This window comes from Gossypium raimondii, chromosome 6 (assembly GCF_025698545.1).
Source record: "Gossypium raimondii isolate GPD5lz chromosome 6, ASM2569854v1, whole genome shotgun sequence".
Lineage (NCBI taxonomy): Eukaryota > Viridiplantae > Streptophyta > Magnoliopsida > Malvales > Malvaceae > Gossypium > Gossypium raimondii.
Genome location: NC_068570.1, coordinates 1748643 through 1767760, shown reverse-complemented (window position 1 = coordinate 1767760; position 19118 = coordinate 1748643). Strand labels below are relative to the sequence as shown.

Below are 19118 nucleotides of genomic sequence, written 5' to 3'. Positions count from 1 at the left end.
TCTGGTACATGTAGTTTTTTTTTGTCTCACGTTATAATAACTAATCTTATCGTCATCATTATTTTTATACTAACCAGAGATAAACCTTATTAAACCAATAAGTTGAAAAAAAGAAAGAAAGTCGGTGGTGGATGGGAAGATAGACATTGAGAGTGGCTTTTCGTCCACGCAATAAAGATGGGATGATCCATCTATTTTTAATGGAAATAGCAAATTGATTAATCATTATTATTTCATTGTTCCCATATGGTTCAAACTTATTGAACTGACCTTTTTTTTTTTGGTGTCAATTGTCAATCATAATCATCTGATTATAATTTTAAACTTTTTTAAATAAAAGAGTAGTGGTGTAATTTTCCACATTTCTAAGTGCTTAATCCATGATTAATTGATGTCCCTTATGTGGAATCCTTTAATTGGTTCTTTGATTTTAGCATTAGAAAAACACATTCACCACCCAATCCATCACTTTTGAATTATTCACTATTAACACCTTAGTCCTTAAAATGTTTCTTTTAAAGCCATTAGGGTTGTCGTCTTTTGAATTAATTAGAGAAGGTCTATATATTGCTTTAATCCCTCCACTAGATTCTAACAAATACTTAAAGATTGTTTTTTTTTTTAATTTTACTTTATCACTTTAATAGCAGCAACTAATAGTATTATCAATTTGGACTTATTAATAATATTATAAAAATAGAGAGACCAAACTATGTAGATTAAAGTAGATGAATTACATCTCAAATTTGAAGATTGTAGAGGGATGAAAACTAGAATTAGATTAATAATAAGGCCTTGGTGGTGTTGGGGACTTTGAAAAGTTCAACTCCCACCTTGCATAAGTCATATATAATTTGTCTCTAGATTCATTCTGACTCGAATCTTATCATGTGTAGATCTTCTCTAGAATAATTTTGATTTGGCTATGAATAGAGGTGAATCTATAGGAGACCAGGCATGAGCCTCCCAAAATTGAAAACTTTTCATTTTAATCCTTTTAAATGATAAAACTAGAAATTAGTATATAATAAAATTGTACTTTTACTCCCGATAAAATAAAAGAATTTCTATTTAGCCCTTTTTAAAAAGACGAAACTATACATTACACTTTTAACGTCAACAAAATTTGACCATTATACAACACAAAAACCTAGGTAAACATGAAATAATGGAATATCATCTACTTTATTGGGTCCAAACCTAAAACTTTTTGCAAAGGGAAAATTCAGGTTAGGCACCGTTTAGCTTCTTCCAATTGTCTTCTACTGTCGACATTGAATGAAATTGAACATAAATCAAAGAGTGCTGCAATCTCCTTCAAATAAATTTAAACATGCCATTTTTTTTCAGTCAAACATTTTATTGTATTGACCCAAACATGAATCAACAGTTTTTATTTCATATATATATATGAAATATTAAAAAAAATTGAAAACCACCAAATGAAAATCCGGATAAAGAAGACCATATATGTACAAATTTATTTGAGAGCAACACTAAAGTCAAGATACATTTAACCTATCATGAATAAATAGGTCAATAGGAAAGTAGTGTTAAATACTGAGATTTTTATTGTATTTTGTGGTAGTAAATGGGAACGTGCATGGCAGGCGGGCGGGCAGGGGGAAGAGACAGTGACCGTACAGAATTGAAAGTAGGCAGTTAAGACGTGGAAGGACTAAGGAGTGATTGTGATTTCTTTTTAGGGTCTTTAGATCAAGTTCGAGTTTTAGAGTTATATATTATTTGAATATCATTTTAAAGATAAGGATTAGACTTATATCGTACGGTGAATGAGAACCATAATTTAAACAATTTTCCGACATATTAAAAATTAAGTAAATTTATTCGAGTTACACCCATAACTCGCATCCGTAATGTGTGCATATAAATAATTAATTTGCTCCTACCAACTGTATAAAAAAATCTCCATAAGCAATTATAAAGTAACAAAATTTATATATGCATATAAAATTTGCATCACCTATTTGGTCGGCAGTACCAATTAGTTATATTATTTTATTAAGCTGATGTTCTCATGTTGTAATAAGCCATTACCATTTTTTAATGTCCCAATAGTTCTTAATTATTCATTTGCTACCTTTTAATAATTTTAATACTATATTGTCAAGACTTCTAACTTGATTTTTTATATGAAAAAAAATGTTTAAATGAGTTAATAAAATTCCCCACTATCTATATGGATTATGTGGAATGTGGCTCACATTTCGGATGAAACAGACGACAATATCGTGACGAGGAAGAGTCAACGTCAACATGGCACCAGTACCCAATGAGAAGAACCCATCGTCTCGACGACACGATGCATGACGTCCAGACGAGCTGAACATGACTTCATGACATAGCGACGTGTTCTCCACTTAATCAAGTTTCTTCTCTTAGTTAAACTCTGTTATCTTTTCTCAGTTTAACTTTGATTATTTTAGGAATGTTTCAGTCGTATTTTCACACGGATTTTAATCTATAAATAGGCATTTTAGCAACCCTAGATAGTTTTAAATAACAACAACAAAATGAAGAGAGAGTTTGTGGGAAATTCGGGAAAACTTTGTATTTCATGCTGTTTGTTCCTCCATCTTGTACTCCACTTTCAATTTTTGCCTATTTTAGTGAAGTTTGCTTTACTTATGATTTTTTATCCTCCTTGAATGAGATTTTTCTACATAAATATTTATGTCCAATTTTTTCGATTTCCATTTATATCCAATGCATAATTCAAGCTGATTCTAGATGATTTACTTATTATTCCTTCATATCTTCCTACTTTTCTAATAAAAATCTACATATTTACTAAACATTTTCTCACTCTCCAACCTTCATTCACCTTTTTTAATTATAATTTTTGTTTTGTTTTTATTATATGCTATCCAAAAATCATATTAAATTTCATTGTTATGTTCATAATTAATTTAGTCAAACTGCAATATTGCAATCAACTTGCTCAATTGGTGGTTGGTACATACATGAAATCTTTATAGTAGATTCAAAATTGACCTTTCTTTTTGTGATGTTATTTATGACTTAGTATTTTTACAAACTAACAATATATATTCTTCTTAACTTCATGAACAAAATGAAAAAAAAATTAAAGGTGTATGTGATAATTATTTTTGTTTACAATAGGTTACTAAGCTTATGTTAATTGATATATTCCTAAATTTTAAACAAGTGATTGTGTTAGCTATACGTTTTGCTTAGGATAGAATGGTAAAAGGTTCATTAATTGTTGTGAAATAACATGTCACCCTCACACTTTTATAAGTTGTGGGTAAATTTTTGTTTCCCTTATATTACATTTTAGTCACTTATGTTTGAAATATTACGTTTTAGTCATTTACATTATCGTTTTGTTACGAAGTGGTCACTCTATCGTTAAGCTCTGTTACCTCTTTAACGGCGGTCTTACCTGACAGTCCAAATTAAATTTATTTAATTAAAAACCTATTTTCATCCCAGCAACTGAACATTCAAGTTGGCATTTAAAACCCATTTGGACTGCCATGTAGGTCTATCATTAGGGAGGTAAAGGAGTTTAACGGTAAGTGACCATTTCGTAACAAAACGATAACGTAAGTGACTAAAACATAACATTTCAAACATAAGTGATTAAAATGTAATCTGAGGCAAACAAAAGTGACTATTTTTATAGTTTACCTTGAGGAATAACATGTCATCTTTATCATATATCCATGAGTTTGATGTTCTTAACTCACCTAAATGTGCATCATTATCTTATAATCAACAAGTGGTTTGTGTTGCTAACCCACTATTTGTTTGGGTAAGTTTGTTTGTGCATTTTTAGTTATGGGATGGGCTTGGAGATGTCCTTGGAAGAAGGTGGAGTGGATTTGAATGCTTTTGAGTAGACATGATGTTTAAAGGGAATCATTGCTTCTAATGCTAAATTCAATAAAAGATCTATTTTTGAAAATGGAATGAGTAAAGAAGATGAAGATGGAAATGAAAGAGAAAAGAGAGATCTCTTTTTGAGGGGAAATTACTATGAATAATATGTCTTGTCCAAAGGTTATCTATCCTTTATTATTGGTATGCAAGTGGGGTGGCATAATGGGTTGGTTTTGTCATATATTTGGTTAGATCAGTCATGTTTTCATATTTTGGTATAACAATAAATTCTTTATGTTAAAGCAGGTGAATATCAAAACAAACAAAATATATCATTAAATGAGCCTATTAAAAATGAGAGAGTCTAAAGATTTAGTTGCATCCTCTAGAGAATAGGAAATTACTATTAAGTAATAGGATTTTTGTACAATTAGGTCTCGTAGTTGGGAGCACTTATATAAAAGTCAAGTTGTTTGATTTGATATAAATAATCTCATTATAAGTTCTGATCATAATAATTTTCAGCGTACTCGAACCCACGTCCTCTTACATTGATAATAATCATATCCATACCAATCGAACTAAGATTCCATCAACAAATCAAAATGTTTTTATTTTTACTAGACCTTGTGGCTACGAGCATTTATGTGGAAACCACTTTCCTTAATTGTAATTTTTGCAAGAGAAGTTCTATGACAAGTTGTTTCGATTAGGATTTTTCACAAACATTTAATTTTTTTAAGTAAATAAAAATAACAAATAACTTTTTATATAATATTTTTTGAACAATATGTAACACCCCTTACCCGTATTCAATACCGGAATAGGGTACGAGGCATTACCAAAACACATGCACTTGTAAACGTATTTAACCGAGTTATAAAATTTCATCTAAATTAAAACTTTCAAAATAATTAACATGCTCCTATAACTTTTCACAGTATATCCTCAAAATGTTATAATCATAATAATTAGGGCTTACGAGACCCGATACATACTCATGCAATTCAATGCTTCATTTCCATTTCCTTCAATTCACAATTTCTCATGCTCACGATTTAGATCATATCACTAGCAATTTCCATTTAATTCAGGTACAATTCAATGACATCAAGTTCAACACTAATACGCATTTACCATTTAACTCAATGTTTATTGATTATACCATTCAATAACACATTTATGAAATTCTCAATTTTGCAATGAAAATATCACTTTAGCTTGAATAACAACATCGTCCTGATATAAATACACTACCACTTATCCATTTACTTTAATTCTTTTGGGCCCATTTGTCACTTACCATCCTTAATCAAATTAGGGAACAGTTATGGAAGATTGAGTACTTCACTTTCACCTTGCCATAGTATAACTATGGTCTTACGTATGATCACTTATTACTTGTCCCTGATCAGATAAGTATAGCTAAGGCTACCACTTATCACTTTGTCTCTTGATCAGATAAGTGTAGCTAAGGCTACCACTTATCACTTTGTCACTTGATCAGTTAAGTATAGCTAAAGCTACCACTTATCACTTTCTCACTTGATCAGATAAGTGTAGCTAAGGCTAACACTTATCACTGTGTCACTTGATCAGATAAGTATAGCACTTATCACTTTTTCACTTGATCAGATAAGTATAGCACTTATCACTTTTTCACTTGATCAGATAAGTGTAGATAAGGCTAACACTTATCACTTTGTCACTTGATCAGATAAGTATAGCACTTATCACTTTTTCACTTGATCAGATAAGTGTAGCTAAAGCTACCACTTATCACTTTATCTCTTGATCAGAAGTACTCAAATCCGGTGTTCCGCTTAATTTGATCATTTATTCGATTTTTCACATTTTTATTTTATTCTCATTTCAAAAATGAATACATTTCATCATACATTGTATAATTCATGAAATTAACATTTAATCATTAAATTTCAGCCATATGAACTTATTATTTCATTATCTTTCCACACTTGTTTCTATGCACATCACACAAGATATAAGCATATCATTCAACCATAGTTGCAAGCTAGTGTATTTAAACATAACTCTTTTTAGAACTAACCACACGATAAACCATTTCAATGCATAACTTATAAATTTAACGTGGCATAATCTAGCCACTACTTGGCCAAAGTCTAAGCATATACACCAAATATGTTAGCCAAATACACGTATAGCATAAGCATTATAAGCATGGATGAGCACAACATTTATTCATGTATCAGGCTTACCAACATGTGTTAATTCATAAACCATTCATGACATTATTTCATGCCAAATCATATACCGAATATACCATACACACATACTATGAAACTTTTATTTTCACACATGAGCTTAAACCATGACCAATAATGCACAAATATAAGCATCATTTCTATTCCATCGTTTGTCAGTTAAAATCAAGCATATGACCAATTATACACAAATCATTCATATATTTCCCAATTTTCCTCCTCCTCCTCTCCATTCCACATCCTTAATGTGTATAACACACTTAAACAACATTAGCTATAATTTCACTATTCACTCACATGTATATTCAAAACTGTTTATCCGAGTTAGAGTCACTAAATTATTTTTATCCGGAGCTACAGAGCTCCAAATTAAGATCCGTTAATTTTTCCTGAAACTAGACTCAAATATATTCATACCATAAAATTTTCAGAATTTTTGGTTCAGCCAAATAGTACAGTTTATTCTTTAAAGTTTCCCCTGTTTCACTGTTTGACAGTTCCAACCACTCTTCACTAAAATTAATTATCTCATTGTACAGAATTCGGATGATATTTTCGTTTGTTTCTTCTAAAAATAGACTCATTAAGGATTCTAACCATATAAATTATAACTCATAATAATTTTTTTACAATTTTTAATGATTTTCCAAAGTCAGAACAGGGGAACCCGAATTCATTCTGACCTTGTCTCACAAAATCTATTATATCTCATGATTTACAATTCCATTGCTCACACCATTTCTTTTATAAGAAACTAGACTCAATAAGCTTTAGTTTCATATTTTATTCATCCTCTAATTCAATCTCTAAAATTTTTGGTGATTTTTCAAAGTTACACTACTGCTGCTGTCCAAAACTGCTTTAGTGCAAAATGTTGATTTCCATTTTGCCCCAAATTTCACAGTTTATACAATTCGGTCCTTTCTCAATTAACCCCTCAATTAATCTAATTTTCTAAATTAATACTTTACCTAGACATTATAAGTTGTTACACAACTATTGAAATTCAGAATTTCCATATTTAACTCTATCTTCAAACTCTTTTACTATTAGGTCCCAAACATTCACTTTCTATTCAATTCTTTCAATAAAATCAGCATATGAACAATTTAAAGCTCTAATTTCATGATAAATCATCATATAATTCCAACACATATTCATATCAACTTTCAACTTCTTTCATAAAATCAAAAACTAATGAATTTAACAAGTGGGCCTAGTTGTAAAAGTCATAAAAATACAAAAATTTCAAGAAATAGTCAAGAATTGAACTTACTTGTAATAAAAATATGAAGAACCAGCTTGAAGAAGCCCTTCCATGGTGTTTTAACTGATGAGAATTCAGAAAAATGAAGAGAAATCTAGATAATTCCTCTTTGGTCCTAACTTTATTAAGCAAATTTTGCAATATTCCAATTTTGTCCTTAATTCTTCTTACTTTCTTGCTGATTTCATGTCTTTGCCGTCCAGCCCAAATAGACCTTGGGTCTATTTTCCTTTTAAGCCCTCTTCCTTTTATCATTTAAGCTATTTAATCATTTCTCAAAATTTTGCATTTGTTACAATTTAGTCCTTTTTGTTCAATTAATTATCGGAATTTTAAAATTTCTTAACGAAACTTTAATACTAACTTTTTAACACTCCATAAATATTTATAAAAATATTTATGGCTCGGTTTAAAATCCCCGAGGTCTTGATACCTCATTTGGATTCTAATTATTTTAATATTTATTTCTAGTGCACTATTCACTATTTCAAAAATTTTCCTAACTTCACATTTAACTTATACTTACTAAATTAATAATATTTTCTACCCATTTGTCGAATTTAGTGATCTCGAATCACCGTTCCGACACCTCTGAAAATTCAGGCCATTACAATTTTTTTTCTCGTAGGATTTGTGGTCCCGAAACCACTGTTCCGACTAGGCCTAAAATCGGGCTATTACACAATAATTTTTATATAAAATTTTAAAACCATTTTTACTATTAAATAAATAAGAAAATTAAATTTAAATATTAATTAAATAAAAATAAATTTCGACTCAAACTATTACAAATTTGATTTGTAAATAAAAATCATCCAAATACATGCAATTGGACAAGGATAAAATCCCAATAATTCTTAAATAAACAATATTTTTATCCTTAAATTTACAATTGTGCTTTTTATTTTTTTACAGCCTTACGGTTAATTGAATAGAACTAATATTAACTGAATTAACCGAACTTTTAATCATTTAACCGTTGACCGAACCGAATTTTTAAAAAATTAACCTAACAAAAATATTTCGTTAAGTTGGTCGATTAACCAAATTAACCGAACTTTATATGTTTTTTTTTGTTAAAACAAGTATAAAACATATAAAATAAATTTAGAATGTTCATTTGACCGAATTAACCGAATTAGTAATAGCCTAATGCATATAATATATAATATTATTTATTAAGTTTGGTTAATTAACCGATTTCGAACCAATTAACTATTAACCAAAATTCCAAAAAACTTCTAACCGACCTCCGAACGAATTAGATCAGGTTAACCGAATTAGATCGATTCGATTGGTTAATTCGGTCTTAATCAAAGTTTGAACACCCCTAACCTTCTGTTCCTTCAATAAATACATTGTTTATCTTTCTATATATAGTTTTATAATCAACCGAATTGAGTAATTAGAAATTTAATATCTTTTAAATAAAATCTTAATTTTGAATATCAAAATAGGAAACAAATTTTGGGAGACAATTCTTTCCATTTTGAATATTTTTTGGATTCTAAATTTAATCCCACCTTAATATAATTACAGAGAATTTTAGGAAAAAAGAAAAGGAACAAATTATTGGGTTTATTTCATTTGCAAGACTAGAGAACCCAAATTGATAAGGATCCAATATGATCTTTTTCAAACATTATTTTAGTGAATTTTGGTTATCACAACTCTCTTTATTGGGCTTTGATTAGCATTCACCTTTTATTTTTAAAATTTTAAAAATTTAATTATAAAGTTAATCACTCTAATTTATTAAAATTTAAATTAATTTTTTTAAAAATAAAAATAATCCAATTGAGTAACACCTTAACGTAATACAACTCAGATCACACCAAACGATAAATACTCGACCATCATATCAACATGGGTTCTAATATTTTTTTTGGTTTTCATAAAAGTTAATTTCATAAACTTTGTAAATAGAGAAATAAAATCTGTAATTAATTTGTTTCCATAAATAAAGACAAAACCTACCATTTTAAGTAGAAAACAAGATCTAATCCAGATATATAAGACAACAATAAAGGGACAAAAAGTTAAAAATTGTGGAGAGCAATTATGTAAAAAGAATTTCCATTTTAAATTTAATATTTCTATTTTTATTTTTAATAATTTAATAATTTTATTTTTAGATTTAAAATTAAATTTAATAAAAAATTAACTATGATAACCATTACACTTAAAATTTTAAATTTGAAAATTTAAAAAATTAAATAAAAAAATAACACAAAGATCTGACGGCAACCTGATTTTGACCACGATCATCGTACGGCTACAATTTAATTTCCATCAAAAGATCTGACGGCGGAGATCAACCTTCCTAAACGAAATAGGGTTTCTTCGAAACTATTCTACGTATAAATACCACACAGTTCTCCATCGCCGGTGCGGTGCAGTTTATGCCCTCCTAATTTTTAATTCAAAAAAAGAAAAATCAAAAACTTTATTTTTCTTCCGCCATCGTCGCCGCCGCCGTTTTATCTACTTCCGGTTCTCCGGCGATTCTATCCCAATTTACCCTTCCCTCTCCTCTTTTATCCCCAAATAGTGAAATTAGTCTCCATTTTTTTAAATAGTTCTTTTGTTTTTGTTTCTCTGTTAGTTTTTGATTGAACATCAAAGAGGAGAAGGGAACAAAAAAGAAAAAAAAGTAGAAAGGATCCATTGGAGTTGTTGTCAATGGCGCAGATTGAGGTTCAGCGTCAACCGGCGATTTCCGTACCAAACGCCGTCGCTCCGCAAACCGGAGGGGTGCAGTTCATACCGACGTCACTATATGTTGGGGATCTTGATGTTACCGTTACGGATGAGCAACTGTTTCAATTGTTTGGACAAGTTGCTCGGGTTGCTTCCGTAAGGATTTGCCGCGACTTGGCTACGGGCCGTTCACTCGGATACGGTTACGTCAACTATAGCAATCCTCGTGATGGTTAGTCTTTTACTTGGCTGTAAAAATTGATCTTTATTAATGAACAGTTTAAAAGGCTGTTCTAAATTTTGGCTGAATTCTTTTGGAATTTGAGTATAGATTAATTGTTGGGAAATTTTATGAATATACGTTTGGTTGGATGCTACAATGTAGTAAGAAAGTGTGTATATTGATGAATTTACTTTTATTCAATGTTCAGAACAGAATTTACTTTTAACTGGAAATCCATCCTAGCTAATTACATTACAAAAATAATTTAATTGCAAATTTTGGGCATTATAGTATCCATGTGATTTGCAAATTCCCATTGATAGTAAATTGGTAATGTTTTTAGAAAGTGCAAGTGTAGTCAAGTAGTATTGACCTTTTTTGGGGATAAGTATTATGTATCATTCATCCAAAAATGAGGATTACTTGCTACTCAAGCAATTTTCTATATAGAAGTACTATACATCGAAGAAAGATATACATGTGCTATACCAGTGCTATACGAGTCCTCAATTTAATTTACATAGTCCGTAGATAAAAGAATTTAAGTTTTGACAGTTTTGCTAATATAGCTTTGCATTATCATCCAAAGAATTGTTTGAGCTTCTGTGATATAAAATAATTATAAAGAAAATAAATGATCTCTTCACTATTTGTTCCTTTGATGCTCATATTTTAGATAATCATAACTTGGGAGCATCAGTTCTCTCTTTTGATTTGTTTTGAGTTAATCAGTGTTGCCTTTTTTTTGTTATTTATTTGTGCAGCGGCTAGGGCTTTGGATCTACTTAATTTCACTCCACTGAATAATAAGCCTATTCGTATCATGTATTCTCAAAGGGACCCTAGTCTTCGTAAGAGTGGTACTGCAAACATATTTATCAAGGTATTTAATGTCTCTTTACCCTTAACCATTTGTTTGTTTTTCCCTCCATTCTTCCATTTTGATGCCTGTTTCGCTCTTAAGAAATTCTCTTCCATTTGGTTGGATGTTATTTGGTTGAAATATATTTGTAACTGATCCTTCGATGGAACGAAGGCATTCACTTGCATGCATAATTGCTCCATTTGTAAGTTATATGATTGGCTATTTGTGCATACCTACACCTTTAACTGTTAATTTTTGACTGCAGAATCTGGACAAGTCTATTGACCACAAAGCATTACATGATACGTTTTCTGCATTTGGAAATATTCTGTCTTGCAAGATATCTACAGATGGTTTTGGCCAGTCTAAAGGCTATGGTTTTGTGCAATTTGACAGTGAAGAATCTGCTCAAAATGCAATTGATAAATTGAATGGCATGTTGATTAATGACAAGCAGGTCTATGTTGGACATTTCCTTCGTAAGCAGGAAAGAGAGACCACATCGAGTAAGACCAAATTCAATAATGTTTATGTGAAAAATCTTTCCGAGTCTACAACAGATGAAGACTTGAAAACAATTTTTGGTGAGTATGGTGAAATTACTAGTGCTGTAATTATGAGGGATGCAGATGGCAAGTCGAAGTGTTTTGGATTTGTCAACTTTGAAATTGCTGATGATGCTGCTAAAGCTGTTGAAGCTCTTAATGGAAAGAAATTTGAAGAGAAAGAGTGGTATGTTGGAAAAGCCCAGAAAAAGTCAGAAAGAGAGCATGAGCTAAAATCTCGTTTTGAGCAAACTGTGAAGGAAGCTGCTGATAAACTTAAGGGTATGAATTTATATGTTAAAAACTTGGATGATAGTATTGATGATGAAAAGCTGAAGGAACTGTTTTCGGAGTATGGCAAAATTATTTCGTGCAAGGTTGGTCAAATACTTCTAGATTGTTTGATTGTTGATGCCAACTTTGTAAACTTGTTTCTACTGGTATTTATTTTATGCCCCTTTCTCTCAAAATTTTATAGGTCATGCGTGACCCTAGTGGAGTTAGTAAGGGCTCTGGGTTTGTTGCATTTTCTACACCTGAAGAAGCATCACGAGCTGTAAGCTTGAATATTTTTTTTTTTTTGGGCTGTCATTTTAGTATGAGATTATAGTCTAATAAATGTTGCTATCCATCTACAGCTTGCTGAGATGAATCATAAATTGGTTGTTAGCAAACCACTTTATGTTGCACTTGCTCAAAAGCAAGAAGAGAGAAGAGCAAGTCTACAGGTAATGCGACAAGGAGAATTTCTAGGACCATTTGCACTTCCTTTTGGTGTTTATCTTCAGTCTTGTTTATGATCTTATGACGGGACATTTTATTTGTTATTTCTATATTTCTTTTCAAGTTCATATTCTCAATGACTGAGATGTAAGTTTTTCTGACAGTTCAATGAATCAATATACATTTCTTGTTAGTACTCTCTTATGTGTTTATTTCATTTCATTCAGGCTCAGTTTTCACAAATGAGACCTCTTGCTATCCCCTCGGTTGCTCCTCGTATGCCCATGTACCCTTCTGGTGCACCAGGTCTTGGCCAACAATTTTTATATGGGCAAGCACCTCCAGCTATCATTCCTCAAGTATATTTTTACTCCTTGTCCAACCTCATAACTTTACATGCTTGTTCTTTTGGATGTTTGGATTATATGTTTTTTTTTTTATTTTAGAAGAATCCTTGCTACTGTCATGAATAGTTGTGATGTGTTAGTACCATTCTGTGACTGTATTTGGTTTCATTGGCAACACTTTTTGGCATCACCTTGAGGATATTTGAATTTGAAAATGCTTGTTTGCTTGTTATCTATTCTAGGCTGGTTTTGGTTATCAGCAGCAACTGGTTCCTGGAGTGAGGCCTGGTGGCCCTCCTGTACCAAATTTCTTTGTTCCCATGGTACAGCAGGGCCAGCGCCCAGGGGGACGACGCGGAGCAGGTCCATTTCAACAGGCTCAACAACCAGTAAGTTGTTTTTATATGTATACTAACCTCCATTTCATGCTTATGCTTATGCTTTGGCTGAAGTCTTTTGTTCTAATTCACCAAACTTGTTCCAGATGATGCCTAGGGGACGTGCCAATCGATACCCACCTGGTTGTAATGTGCCGGGTCCATTGCAAGATGCTGGCACTGGACAGCCTATGCCTCTTCAACCTTTGGCTACTGCTCTTGCAAATTCAACCCCTGAGCAACAAAGGACGGTGAGTCTTTTTTTTCCAATTTCCATGACTATATATTTTGTTCAATTTAATTACCTTCAAGACCTTTATATTGTCAATTTGTGACTGGTGATCAGATGCTTGGTGAAAGCCTATACCCCCTTGTGGAACATCTCGAGTGTGATGCAGCAGCCAAGGTTACCGGCATGCTTCTAGAGATGGACCAAACTGAAGTTTTGCATCTCATTGAGTCACCCGAAGCTTTGAAAGCTAAAGTAGCAGAGGCCTTAGAGGTGTTGAAGAGTGTTGCTGCAAAGCCACAGGTCAACAATCCTGCAGACCAATTGGCTTCACTATCTTTGAATGATAACCATGTCTCTTGAGTGACTGGAATTTTGGTATTGTAGGGTTGAGTTTGGAACATTTATTTATGCTTTTGTTTTTTTTTTGGTGGTTGCAAGGATTCTAATACTTTGCTAGCATTGTGTTTTTTCGGTTTGGCTTCATAGGCTTTTTCTATTTACTGGATTGTTATTTATTACAATAAGTTTTGTTTAATGTCATTGGAACTTTATTTTTAACATCATTTGGATCTCATTACTTACATATCATGCTTTCGAAGATTTTGGACAGGTTTAAATTGTCTTAAGAGGAAGATGCTATTCCTCTCATGACAGTTCCATAACAAATTAAAATGTTGTATTAGTCCCTGTACTTCAATACGGTTCTTTACTTTAAGGTTTTGCTCCGGAAAGAAAATTAGAAGTAGAATGGAAAACATGGGACTCTGCTTGGTAGGAAAGATTGAAAAATGAAAAAAGGAATTCAAAATTTGTTTTTCATCTAAGGAAATAAAATAAAAATTTTTAAAAATACATAAATTTGAATTAATATATACCTTTCTCATTCATTTTTATGAAAAATCAATCTTTTATTTTTTTTTCTCTTACTTTCCCTTCCAACAAAGTACATTTAAATTTAATTTATTTCTCTTTTTTACTCCCATTCCTCCACTTTCTTTTTCGACTCACAAATGGTAGTGATGACTTCGAACTGTCAATGCTTTCCCTACCAAACTCATTTCCATATGTATTGAAACTTGTGAGCCTGTATCACTACAGTTTGTGGGTCAAAAAGCTGAGAAATCTGGTGAATAAAAGGTGAATGAAGCCAATCATTGACGAAGCCACGAAGTGATTTGTCTGTATGGTTAGCCACGGCTTGGTTCAATTTCCAAGCTGCCCAACCCAGACCATGTTCAAGCAGTTCACTGGCTGTGGTCACTGCTGTCAGCTTGAGTTGAGTTCCCAAAGCAATATGGGGGCAATGGTGACTCCAGTCTCGAGACAAAAGTGCAGTTAAAAACTGGAAGGAGGAGATTTTAGTGGTGCTAGATTTTGTGTTAGCTGTTTCTTTGAGCTTTGCAATGGACTCTGCCGAGAAGTGGAATATTTTCTCTAAAACATGGGGTGCTTCAACTCGGGTTATGAACTCATCTTGGTGAGTGAAAGGAAGGGTAAGCAATGGGCCATTGTCACCCTCTGGAAACCATCTCTCCAACACTCCCATGGTAAAGCAGGGCCAGCGCCTAGGGGGACGACGCGGAGCAGGTCCATTTCAACAGGCTCAGCGACCGGTAAGTTGTATACACGTGTATACTACTAACCTCCATTTCATATATTATATAATTTATTTCATATGAATAATAAAATATATTATATTCTTTTCAAAAAATATTATATTATAATGTAAATATTAAAAAATATATTAAGTTGCATATTTGTAGATTTAATAAAAAAATCATATAATAGTAATAAAATATATATTTATTAAAACTTAAATCTTCTCAAAATGAAAGATATATGCAGCTTAAACAAACTTAGATTAGTCATTTACAGATAACTAGATAAATTTTAAGGTCCATGTTTTAGTTAAACAAACCTTGAAAATCAAGGGCTTGGGTTTACATTTATTATATGTGCACATTTTATAAGCAATAATAAAATGATAAAAAATATCTAAAATACTATAAATTATAAATTATTTTATAAAATAAAATTTTTTTATCATTATTCAACTAAATTAATGTTGGATTGATTATTAAAAAATAAATGTGATTTTATAAGCAATAATCATCTCTTCTTTATTCCTTTATAAAAGGAAACCCTTCAAATCTGTGAACAATAAATTATTAAAAAATAATTTAAGAATTTTTATATTAATAGTTATATTAGGAATGGAAATGGATGAGATCAAAGATGGGATGTTTCTAAATTCATTACTGTTTCACAATAAGGGCAAGATCAGGAATTTTTTTAAGGAAAGGATGGAATTAAGTTGTATAATTTTATAAGAGTTATAATGTAATTTTACGATTTTAATAGTTTATATATTTATAAAATTTTAAAGAACTAAATCAAAATTTTATTATTTTAGGGATCAAAGTGTAATTTTATGCTTATGCTTTGACTGAAGTCTTTTGTTCTAATTCACTAAACTTGTTCCAGATGATTCCTAGGGGACGTCCCTATCGTTACCCACCTGGTTGTAATTTGCCTGGTCCATTGCAAGATGCTGGCACTGGACAGCCTAAGCCTCCTCAACGTTTGGCTGCTGCTCTCGCAAATGCAGCCCCTGAACAACAAAGGACGGTGAGTCTTGTTTTTCCAATTTCCGTGACTATATTTTGTTCAATTTAATTTCCTTCAAGACCTTTATATTGTCAATTTGTGACTGGTGATCAGATGCTTGGTGGTTACAAGGATTGCAATAACAGCATAGATAAATTCTCAATCGAACATTATATTAAATTAGACCCTAAGTCGTCAACCATTGCGTAGGTAGCTTTCCCAACTCTTAACAACCATCACTACTTGGATGGTTACCTACTTTTTAATGCGACAATCCTTTCTTCAATTCATTTAAATTGTTTTTATTCATGTGATTGGTGAAAGGATTTCTTTTTTTATTTTTTTTAAACTTTAACCATTAGTAGATTTAAGGGATATAATTAATATTGTTTGAATTAGGTTAGAATGATCAGATCAGATAGATTAATTGAATTGGAAATCGATGAGTGTATCAATCCGAACAAGGGTAATGAACTGAGAACCATTAATGAATCGAAATCGTAACTAATTGAACCGGTTAAAACATCAAATTGTTACGTATATTTGACTTAAACCTCTAAAATAAATGTAGACGGAAGATCAAGAAGTTTTTAATTTTAACTGATTGAATTTACGATTAAATCAGTCAAGTCGATCAAAATTGAGAATTAATGATTTAATTAATCCAATTACAAATCCAATTATTAAAACATCAATACATTAAAATTATTATATAATCAATATTGCTAAAATATTTAACTTGGTTCCCAGCAATTCAATAACCACATAAAGCCAAGCTGCGAATCAAAAGTAGACCAAGCAAAATAATTTTCTCTCTTCGTTTTTGGCAACCATCAATATATAAACACATCATTACTTCAATATTCAACAACCCTGCTAATCCAACCTCAATATACTTTATCCTGTTCCTCTCTAGCAACAAAAAGAATGGATCCATCATCAGTTCGAATCATCTCAGAATGTTATGTTACACCACAACATGTTTCTGATCAATCAAAACAGCCTTACTATTTGACAACATGGGATCTTGCTATGCTGTCGGTGCAATACATCCAAAAGGGTCTTCTCTATGCCAAACCAGAGGGTAACTGTGAAGAAAACTTGATCAACAATGTCTTGGGTCGGCTCAAGCAATCCCTTTCCATAGCCCTAGTTCATTTCTATCCCTTAGCAGGTCGGCTCGCAACGAAAATAGAAGAAAACCCGAAGTCTCATTTCGTCTTTGTGGATTGCAATAACAGCCCAGGAGCCAAATTTATACATGCAGCTGTTGATTTATCCGTGTCCGACATTGTTTCCCCTACTTATGTTCCGTTGGTTGTTCAATCGTTTTTCGACCATGATCGAGCAATCAACTATGATGGTCACACCAGGCCTTTGTTATCGATTCAAGTCACCGAGCTGGTAGATGGGGTGTTCATAGGTTGTTCCATGAACCATGCTATTGGCGATGGAACCAGTTTCTGGCATTTCTTCAACACATTGTCTGAAATATTTCAAGCACAAGGAGATACTAATTTGAAAATCTCACGTCCTCCAGTGTTAGAGAAATGGTTTCCAGAGGGTCATGGTCCATTACTTAACCTTCCTTTCACTAACCAAGATGAGTTAATTTCCAGATTTGAAGCACCCGAGCTTTTAGAGAGAATATTCCATTTCTCAGCGAAATCCATTGCAAAGCTCAAAGAAAGGGCTAACACAGAATCCAACACCACCAAAATTTCCTCCTTTCAATCTTTATCTGCATTTGTATGGCGGTCAATAACAAAGGCACGTCGTTTCCCAAACGAAACAGTCACTGGTTGTAGGTTAGCTATAAACAATAGGTCAAGGCTAGAACCAGCTTTATCCCCAGATTATTTTGGTAACTCAATTCAAACTGTTAGAGCAGTGACCACAGCTGGTGAACTACTTAACCATGGTCTCGGTTGGGCTGCTTGGAAACTACACCAAGCTGTGGTTAACCATACAGATAAACAAGTGCGTGGTTTTGTCAATGGTTGGCTTGATTCACCTTTCATTTACCAGATTGCTCAGCTTTTTGACCCACAAAGTGTGATGATGGGAAGCTCACCAAGGTTCAACAAGTACGGAAATGAGTTCGGGTTAGGGAAAGCATTGACGCTTCGAAGTGGATATGCTCATAAGTTTGATGGGAAAGTTTCGGCGTATCCAGGACATGAAGGTGGAGGAAGTATTGACTTGGAAATTTGCCTTCCACCATCTTCAATGAAAGCTCTTGAATTAGATGAAGAGTTCATGAGTGTTGTTTCTTGTGGTGGAATTGGTATCTGATAATAAAATTGATTTGTGGGAATAGAAGTCATCAAATTGAATTTTCCTTGATTAGGTGCTTTGGTTTGAAAGAGGCTTGCTTTGTTCAAACGTTTACTATTCCACTATATTAATCAATAAATGTTTCATCCCACCAAACACCTCAATCCTTATGTTGACATACAAGAGCCCATAGTTGAAGTGGAAAACGATTTAAAGTTGGGTAAACTACATAGTTAGTGACTCAACTTTTATAAATTTTTCTTTTGGGCACCGAAAATAAGAAGTTAGCAATTTAGGCACCGACCTTACATATTTTTATAATTTTAGTCATTAGCCGTTAATTTTCCAATAGATTCACTCATTTTAGTCACAAAATTTTAATAAATTTTCATTTTGATCACTCATTTTATCTTTTTAATTTTCTTTTTTAGAATTAATTTTAGAAACTTTTGGGGTTTTATAGGAAAACTTAAATTTTATTTGGAAAAACCATGTTATCTTTTTAATTTCATTTATTATTTTTCCTTTTAGATTTAATATTAGTTGTTTTAGTAAAAGAAAACTAATCTAGGGTTTCACAAGGAAAAATCTTGATTTTTACATGGAATTGGATACAAGTGAAAGACGTGGTTTCATCTCAATAATTAAATAGCTTAATTCCTATAAAAATTACTGGTTTTAAAAAAATCTTAATTCTAGAAAAGAAATTGAGTGATCAAAATGATTTTTACTAAAATTGAGGGACTAAATAAGTATATATAATAACAAATTAGTGATAAGTGACTAAAATGATAAAAGTATTTAACAATAATGATTAAAATAATAAAAATATGTAGCCGCAGTTT

The 19118-nt window shown here is 31.9% G+C and overlaps 2 protein-coding genes and 1 pseudogene across 2 annotated transcripts; 2 read left to right on the top strand and 1 right to left on the bottom strand.

Annotated features, from left to right (window-relative positions):
* The first annotated feature begins 9756 nt into the window (after positions 1-9756).
* Positions 9757-13949, top strand: LOC105773252 (polyadenylate-binding protein 2). Its single transcript, XM_012594978.2, has 9 exons — positions 9757-10309; positions 11065-11183; positions 11431-12087; positions 12189-12266; positions 12349-12438; positions 12661-12792; positions 13023-13169; positions 13265-13408; positions 13504-13949. Exons 1-9 carry the CDS (start codon positions 10060-10062, stop codon positions 13747-13749), a joined length of 1863 nt encoding a protein of 620 aa, XP_012450432.1. The 5' UTR covers positions 9757-10059; the 3' UTR covers positions 13750-13949.
* LOC105774277 (protein ENHANCED PSEUDOMONAS SUSCEPTIBILITY 1-like) lies at positions 13738-14972 on the bottom strand (annotated as a pseudogene).
* A 1751-nt stretch (positions 14973-16723) lies between these two features.
* On the top strand, positions 16724-18429 carry LOC105774276 (protein ENHANCED PSEUDOMONAS SUSCEPTIBILITY 1). The gene has a single exon (XM_012596718.2). The coding sequence runs from the start codon at positions 16924-16926 to the stop codon at positions 18289-18291; it is 1368 nt and encodes a 455-aa protein (XP_012452172.1). The 5' UTR covers positions 16724-16923; the 3' UTR covers positions 18292-18429.
* Positions 18430-19118: the final 689 nt, after the last annotated feature.

Coding starts and splice junctions, on each gene's coding strand:
- LOC105773252 (XM_012594978.2), top strand. CDS start 10,060: ATGGCGCAGATTGAGGTTCAGCGTCAACCGGCGATTTCCGTACCAAAC. Junction 11,184..11,430: donor CTGCAAACATATTTATCAAG/GTATTTAATGTC, acceptor TTTTGACTGCAG/AATCTGGACAAGTCTATTGA. Junction 12,439..12,660: donor AGAGAAGAGCAAGTCTACAG/GTAATGCGACAA, acceptor CATTTCATTCAG/GCTCAGTTTTCACAAATGAG.
- LOC105774276 (XM_012596718.2), top strand. CDS start 16,924: ATGGATCCATCATCAGTTCGAATCATCTCAGAATGTTATGTTACACCA.